The sequence below is a fragment of the Macaca thibetana genome, chromosome 7 (genome assembly GCF_024542745.1).
Source record: "Macaca thibetana thibetana isolate TM-01 chromosome 7, ASM2454274v1, whole genome shotgun sequence".
NCBI lineage: Eukaryota > Metazoa > Chordata > Mammalia > Primates > Cercopithecidae > Macaca > Macaca thibetana.
Window position 1 is genome coordinate 136389294 of NC_065584.1, and position 8710 is coordinate 136398003.

Here is an 8710-nt window from a genome sequence, read left to right on the forward strand (position 1 = left end):
TATCAGTGAGCAGAAATGGAAATAGATATAAGTAGATTGGTGATAGTCAAAGCAGTGAAACCTGATGATTCAATTCAAACTTCCCCCCACTGGTCATTATAATATAATTTATGTTTATTATGAAATAAGTAAACATTGAGGAATGTGTTTGTTGTATTTAGTGTGTTTTTTTTTGTTTTGTTTTTTACCTCAGGTGCACATGAACTTGAACAGATGCAGCTGATTTTAGAATCTATTCCTGTTGTACATGAGGAAGATCGTCAGGAGCTTCTCAGCGTAATTCCAGTTTACATTAGAAATGACATGACTGAGCCACACAAACCTTTAACTCAGCTGCTTCCAGGAATTAGTCGAGAAGGTATTGTGACACGAGAGTGGCCCTCACATTCATGCCTGTGTGTGAAGTAGAAATCTGTGTAGGGAGCTGGAACTTTTTATCCTTAGATATGGGGCTTTCTCCCAAATAGTCTTTTTATACTTAAGGTGTACCTAAAACTTCGACTCTCATCTCCCTTTTTTTTTTTGTCCTGGTGCTTAGGCTACTATCTGTTTTTTTGTTCCTCTGAATTACTTTCCAGAGCAAGTAGCAAGTATTTTGAATATAGGCACTGGCGGCAAAACCATGATGGCATTTTTTCCTCAGATATACTTGTAACTCCTATAAATGCCTGGATAAAGAGAAAGCTGCTGTGTTTCATTTCAGCAGATTTTGCAGGCTTTTCAGTAGTTCCACATTCTTAACCAGACTTTGAGTCTGTCTTCACAAATTCCATTGCTAGCTTCCTTTCTCGTAACCCTGTAGCCGCTGTCACAACATCCCTGTTCATAACTAAATAAGTCCTTTGTGGGAACACTTTTTTATTTTTATTTTTTATTGAAAAATAGAGACAGGGTCTTCACTGTGTTGCCCGGGCTGGTCTTGAGCTCCTGAGCTCGAGCATCCCTTCCGCCTCAGCCTCTGAAAGTGGTAGTGTTACAGGTATAAGCCACCACACCTGGCCAAGGAGCACTTTTAAAATGCAAACTAGCAATTTCGAATTGGGAGGTGCAGTGGGGAACAGGGTGGGTGTCTGCATACCCTCTGCAGGTGTGGCTCTGCTCAGCCATAACCCGGGTCCACTTTAGAGTCATCGTCATTTATTGCTGAGTCTCACCAAGAGGATGGTGCTGTTGAAGCATTTGTAACCTTGCTGTATAATGCTATTTGAATCTTTTTCATACCCTTAGGGTGGGGACCATGTTTTAACTTTGAACTAAACTGAATATTTGGCCAGTGACTGGGATTAACCATTGAGCAAAGATCCTTGGTCACATGTGGCAACACTGTGCCTGCAAGCAAGTGAACTAAGAGTGGATGGAGTTTCTGAGACTAAAGATTTATCAATTATACGCTCCATACTACTTTCTTCTTAACAGTGGAGTTTTATTTTGGGACAGAGCACATTCTGAGGCAGTGGCAACTTGGTAAAAAGAATACATGTTCTCACCCCACACTCTATGATCTTTGAAGGAAAAAAGCAAACAGGATTAAGTACATCTGAGTGAACCTAGAAGACTCCTAGGAGCCCTACTCTGGTTAATTTCCCTCAATACTTACCTTCCATCCTCCCTTTCTGTGGTTTACCGTACATTTCTCTATCTTAGCATGCTTCAGCACCATTGTAGCATTCTTGTAGTCCTGGCTGCTCGGGAGGCTGAGGCAGGAAGATCTCCTGAGCCCAGGAGTTCAAGGCTACAATAAGCTGTGATCATGCCATTGTACTCCAGCCTGGGCAACAGAGCAAAGACCCTGTGTCTTAAAATTCTCTTTTTAAAGAAAAGAATGGGTTCTTTCTAGAGTACAGGTTGGCTTGAGAGAGAAAGGCCATCTTTCTCACTTAGAAGGCAAGGATAAGAGGATGTGTGAGTGACCATAGTGAAGAAGTATAAGGATTGAGACAAATATGAAGTGGGTTTATCTGTTGAGAATGATAAAGAAGACTGGAGTATAAAGAGAAGGCCAGATAGCAAAGGTCACAATGAAATTGTTTAGTATGAATTTGTAATGAGCCAGATATGGGATATTGCAGCTAGTTTTCATCTGTTGTGTGTGGCCAGAGAGTAGATGTTGGTGATGATCCAGGGTTGAAGGTTGGTATCATAAGGCATAGAAGTGTGTGACTGGTGTAAATACAGCTTTCAGGCTGCGTGAGGAGCTAAGGAAGGCCTACTAGCCTGTTTTATTGGAAGAATTGGATTTGTGGTTGACCAGAGTCCTAAATAAAACCAGAGTTTGATTTCTGACAAATTAACTTTTTAATTGTGTAGTCTATTTTTCCCCTTTATAAGATGGGGACCTGTTAGTACAATTAAGATGCTCATTTCCTGTTGTGTAGTATGAAGTGCTAAGGGAATCACTTAGCTAGTCATTTAAATAAATGAGATCAACATTTGCTGTTTTTCTAAAGGTAAGCAGTTCTTTTCTCAAAAACTTTTACCTTTTCTTCTGCAGCACTGGATTTCCTGGAACAAATTTTGACATTTAGTCCCATGGATCGGTTAACAGCAGAAGAAGCGCTCTCCCATCCTTACATGAGCATATATTCTTTTCCAATGGATGAGCCAATTTCAAGCCATCCTTTTCATATTGAAGATGAAGTTGATGATATTTTGCTTATGGATGAAACTCACAGTCACATTTATAACTGGGAAAGGTAAAGTGATCCTAAATTAGAAAAATATTTACTGAACTTTCAATGGACTGTATGTAGTGAGTTTTCTAATATTATATATAAGACAATGTAGAAGTCTTAAAAATTGGCCGGGCGCGGTGGCTCAAGCCTGTAATCCCAGCACTTTGGGAGGCCGAGACGGGCGGATCACGAGGTCAGGAGATCGAGACCATCCTGGCTAACACGGTGAAACCCCGTCTCTATTAAGAAATACAAAAAAGTAGCCGGGCGAGGTGGCGGGCGCCTGTAGTCCCAGCTACTCAGGAGGCTGAGGCCGGAGAATGGCGTGAACCCGGGAGGCGGAGCTTGCAGTGAGCTGAGATCCAGCCACTGCACTCCAGCCTGGGTGACAGCGAGACTCCGTCTCAAAAAAAAAAAAGTCTTAAAAATTTAGTACTGTAAAAATACAAAAATTAGGTGTGGTGGCGGGCAGGTGCCTGTAGTCCTAGCTACTTGGGAGGCTGAGGCAGAAAAATCACTGGAACCCAGGAGGCAGAGGCTGCAGAGATCATACCACTGCATTCTAGTCTGGGCAATAGAGCGACACTCCATCTCTTTTTTTTTTTTTTTTTTTTTTTTGAGACGGAGTCTTGCACTGTCACCCAGGCTGGAATGCGGTGGCGTGATCTCTGCTCACTGCAAGCTCTGTCTCCCGGGTTCACGCCATTCTCCTGCCTTAGCCTCCTGAGTAGCTGGGACTACAGCTACCCGCCACCATGCCCAGCTAGTTTTTTTTTTTTTTTTGTATTTTTAGTGGAGATGGGGTTTCACCATGTTAGCCAGGATGGTCTAGATCTCCTGACCTCATGATCCACCTGCCTCAGCCTCCCAAAGTGCTGGGATTACAGGGTTGAGCCACCATACCTGGCCTAGAGCGAGACTCCATCTCAAAGAAAAAGAAAAATTTAGTAATGATCCTTAAATAGCCGTTAATTTAAATATTTAATAAAGTAATTACTGGTTAGATGATACATGATGGGAAAAGTTAAATGCTACTTTGAAACATTTTCAGTCATTAAGGCATATTTAGTAAATAAAATTATAAAGTCCTTAAACTGTGAAGGTTGGAAGTAAATCATTTTATGAATGTCAGAACAATTTAAGATGTTAGATGACAAGACTCAATCATATCCAATAAAATATCTCCAGTGTCTCAGTGGTAGTTACATCTTAAGATAAATATTATTTTTGACTAATGTTAGATGCAGTTTTTTTTGTTTTGTTTTTGAGATGGAATCTCACCCAGGCTGGAGTGCAGTGATGCGATCTTGGCTCACTGTCTTGCCCCAGCCTCCTGAGTAGCTGGGATTACAGGCACCCGGCTGATTTTTAGTAGAGGTGGGGTTTTATGTTGGCCAGACTGGTCTTGAACTCCTGACCTCAGGTGATCTGCCTGCCTTGGCCTCCCACAGTGCTGAAATTATGGGCGTGAGTCACCATACTCAGCCAGTATTTGAATCTATTTTCCTAATGACAAAATTAATTTGGGGACACTTAACAGAGGTTCAGTAAAAGGGACTTTTTGAAGTCTAAACATTAGTGTATAATTTGATGTTTCATAAAGTGAAAGAATTGGATTTCTAGGGAAGTTTGGCTGGGCACGGTGGCTCATGCCTGTAATCCCAGCACTTTGCGAGGCCGAGGCGGGCCAATTACCTGCGGTCAGTAGTTCGAGACCAGCCTGGTTAACACAGTGAAACCCCGTCTCTACTGAAAATACAAAAATTAGCCAGGCTTGGTGGCAGGCGCTTGTAGTCCCAGCTACTCAGGAGGCTGAGGCAGGAGAATCACTTGAACCTGGGAGGTGGCAGTTGCAGTGAGCTGAGATTGCGCCACTGCACTCCAGCCTGGGCAACAGAGTGAGACTCTGTCTCAGATAAATAATAAATACATTTCTGGGAAAGTTTAGATATAATTCTGCTTCAGAGTAGGATGGTAGCTTAGAGTCATCAGGTGATTTTGATGTATGGCCAGGTTTGGGAACCACTAATGACAATCTTAAGATTTTTTTTTTTTTTTTTTTTGAGACGGAGTCTCGCTCTGTCACCCAGGCTGGAGTGCAGTGGCCGGATCTCAGCTCACTGCAAGCTCCGCCTCCCAGGTTTACGCCATTCTCCTGCCTCAGCCTCCCGAGTAGCTGGGACTGCAGGCGCCTGCCACCTCGCCCGGCTCGTTTTTTGTATTTTTTAGTAGAGATGGGGTTTCACGGGGTTAGCCAGGATGGTCTCGATCTCCTGACCTTGTGATCCGCCCATCTCGGCCTCCCAAAGTGCTGGGATTACAGGCTTGAGCCACCGCGCCCGGCCAGATTTTAAGAAGAAATTTTTTTCCTCCTCCTCAAATATTGAGGTATTGGTATGGTATGTTTGCACAAATCTACAAACTATTTTTTCTCTCCATGTGTCCATTTCTACCCCCTAAATATGGTTCTTTTCTGAGACGGAGTCTCACTCTGTTGCCCAGGCTGGAGTGCAGTGGCGCCATCTCTCTGTTCACTGTAACTTCCTGAGTTGAAGCAGTTCTCCTGCCTCAGCCTCCCTAGTAGCTGGGACTACAGGTGTCCGCCACCATGTTCAACTAATTTTTGTATTTTTAGTAGAGATGGGGTTTCACCATGTTGGCCAGGCTGGTCTCAAACTCCTGACCTCAAGTGGTCTGCCCACCTCTGAAGTGCTAGAATTGCAGGCATGAGCCACTGCACCTGGCCTGCATTTTCTATTATACCTAGCTAAGTCATCTAATCTCTCTTCTTTTCCCTCAATGATTGTACATGTCAGTAATAGGATAGCACATTCAGTAACACATATACACAGGGAGATTTTTGCTATTCATGGTGATGAGTTTTCCAGCAAACCTCTTCTAGTTGCCCTTACTGTAAACATTTGTAAGGTACCTGATTGAGATTCGAGATGTGCATTTTGTGGCCATGAAGTCTTTTGTTTGCATGAAACTGGTGGACAAAAAACAAATTGAAAATAAATGAGAATTGGTCTTATTTCAGAATGGAAGACTCAGTTCCTCATGAAGTTACATACTTCATTGGCAATTACCAAATATGTTAACAGAGCTTACCTATCAAGACTAAGTTTTGGTAGGGCAAGGCAGGCATATGACTTTATTCTCCTATAATTATCCCCTCATAGACCTAGCACAGTGCTGTCACATAAAAAGTACTCGGTGAATTTGAAAATGAAATCATATACGTGGAATAACACTAGTGTATTGATTTTTTTCAGGTATCATGATTGTCAGTTTTCAGAGCATGATTGGCCTATACATAACAACTTTGATATTGATGAGGTTCAGCTTGATCCAAGAGCTCTGTCCGATGTCACTGATGAAGAAGAAGTACAAGTTGATCCCCGAAAATATTTGGATGGAGATCGGGAAAAGTATCTAGAGGATCCTGCTTTTGATACCAGTTACTCTACTGAGCCTTGTTGGCAATACTCAGATCATCATGAAAACAAATATTGTGATCTGGAGTGTAGCCATACTTGTAACTACAAAACGAGGTCGTCATCATATTTAGATAACTTAGTTTGGAGAGAGAGTGAAGTTAACCATTACTATGAACCCAAGCTTATTATAGATCTTTCCAATTGGAAAGAACAAAGCAAAGAAAAATCTGATAAGAAAGGCAAATCAAAATGTGAAAGGAATGGATTGGTTAAAGCCCAGATAGCGCTAGAGGAAGCATCACAGCAACTGGCTGGAAAAGAAAGGGAAAAGAATCAGGGATTTGATTTTGATTCCTTTATTGCAGGAACTATTCAACTTAGTTCCCAACATGAGCCTACTGATGTTGTTGATAAATTAAATGACTTGAATAGCTCAGTGTCCCAACTAGAATTGAAAAGTTTGATATCAAAGTCAGTAAGCCAGGAAAAACAGGAAAAAGGAATGGCAAATCTGGCTCAATTAGAAGCCTTGTACCAATCTTCTTGGGACAGCCAGTTTGTGAGTGGTGGGGAGGACTGTTTTTTCATCAATCAGTTTTGTGAGGTAAGGAAGGATGAACAAGTTGAGAAGGAAAACACTTACACTAGTTACTTGGACAAGTTCTTTAGCAGGAAAGAAGATACTGAAATGCTAGAAACTGAGCCAGTAGAGGATGGGAAGCTTGGGGAGAGAGGACATGAGGCAGGATTTCTGAACAACAGTGGGGAGTTCCTCTTCAACAAGCAGCTCGAGTCCATAGGCATCCCGCAGTTTCACAGTCCAGTTGGGTCACCACTTAAGTCAATACAGGCCACATTAACACCTTCTGCTATGAAATCTTCCCCTCAAATTCCTCATAAAACATACAGCAGCATTCTGAAACATCTGAACTAAAACACTCAGCAGACATTTGTCTTTGTATTCATGAAATGTGTTTTGTCTTTTTTTATTACTAGTGTTTAAGTCATTTTTTACTTGAATCAGATGGTGTCATTTAGTAAGGATTTTATGAGTTCCTTGGTTTTTAAAATCCAGACTTTCTTTTTCTACATGTGAGAGTTTTCATTTTAACTGGCATGTCATTTGCACACAAAAATAAAGACTAGAGCAAAATAATGCAGGAGGAGAAAAGAAATGCACTAAGACAAGTAAAGAACATTCTCTCATAGAACAATGATCTGTTTTACAGGAAACAAACCTTGCCTTGAAATTTACACAGTGAGACTGTACATAATTGCATGAAAATAGCTATTTTTTTCCTAAGACATTTTTCATTCATGAGTATTTTCAAGTTTTTCATACTGTACACATTTCTTAAAACACATGATACCAGCAGCAACTGAAAATGAATGCCGAATTTGGTACACATGTGTTATCTACCTCAAGGTAACAAGAGTATGTGGCAAAACATATACCACCCATAGTGCTTCACAAAATGCACTTCTATTTAGCCAGCGTTTATTGTAGTAAACTATTCTTAATAAAACTCATTCACTGTTTATAAATGTTCTGATATGCATTCTTTATAGTGAAGTGTTAATACATCACATCTTATTTATTTTAGCAAATCAGTATATTTTCTGTATTTAATTATAAAAATTAACTTAGTTTTTAAAATTTATTTGCAAATACACTTTTTCCATTTGGCACTATGGTTTGTTGCCTACCTAGCTGAATCTATAATGTCAGCTTATCCTAAGGCTGTCCACGTACTTAATTTACTTAAGTGTTCATTTTAAGTAACGTGCTCACTGTGTATAGGAATTTGTATTTTGGAGGTGCTTGATCTATCTACAAAGAAAAATTAATTAGGAATTACTTTATTATAAAATGCTCCTAGAAGTCTTAATTGTGTTTATTTTTAAAAAAAACGAATGTTAGACTTGTGTGCATGGAAGTAATTAAGGTACATCATTATTGTAGTTTAAAAGTTGTACATGGTAAGACATTTTGTTTTTACTGTATGTTTTTACTGAATGATCTATTCCCCATCCCAAGGCAAGCATGAATAAAATTAGGTTAAACGTAGCATGTGGCATCGCAGTCTCTTAGAATTTGTTTCATCTATTTTATTTTATTGAATACTGTCTGTATCTTTGGTTATCCTGTTTGAAGAAAAAGGACAAATAAAACATGGCCAGCAAATACGGCTCCTGTTTCACTCTTGGATTAATGAAAATTTTCTGCTAGAATGAAAATTACTACCAGAATCACTTTGAATTATGGCTATAAATTGCTAGTCTGAAAGGCTGAGAAGGTTGAAGTCTTTTGACTTAAACCATCACACATTAGAATGGAATAAGGCTTTATAGTATTTCAAAACTGTTAGGTAAAATGTGTAGTTGAATCTTTGAACTGTGCAGTCAGAGAAAACTTGAGAAGTATTTGCTCCGTAATACATCTTTGCTTATGAACTTACCCTTGTACCCATCCAGCTATAAAACCATCCTCGCTTTTCTTTCATCCTTGTTCTGTACAACACCGATTCTGTGAATATCTGCCCGCCTACCTTCTCAAAGCCCTGTGTATAGATATATATTTTTTTGTTTTCTGGTTGA

At 40.2% G+C, this 8710-nt stretch overlaps 1 protein-coding gene across 3 annotated transcripts in view; it reads left to right on the top strand.

Annotated features, from left to right (window-relative positions):
• Nucleotides 1-8300, top strand: part of MAPK6 (mitogen-activated protein kinase 6) — a 63061-nt gene extending 54761 nt beyond the window's left edge. For all 3 annotated transcript variants that reach the window (XM_050797933.1, XM_050797931.1, XM_050797932.1), the window contains exons 4-6: nucleotides 194-358; nucleotides 2492-2693; nucleotides 5948-8300. In XM_050797933.1, coding sequence (XP_050653890.1) covers nucleotides 194-358; nucleotides 2492-2693; nucleotides 5948-7046 — 1466 coding nt within the window. In that variant the 3' untranslated portion in view covers nucleotides 7047-8300. The remainder of the gene's footprint in view (nucleotides 1-193; nucleotides 359-2491; nucleotides 2694-5947) is intronic.
• Nucleotides 8301-8710: the final 410 nt, after the last annotated feature.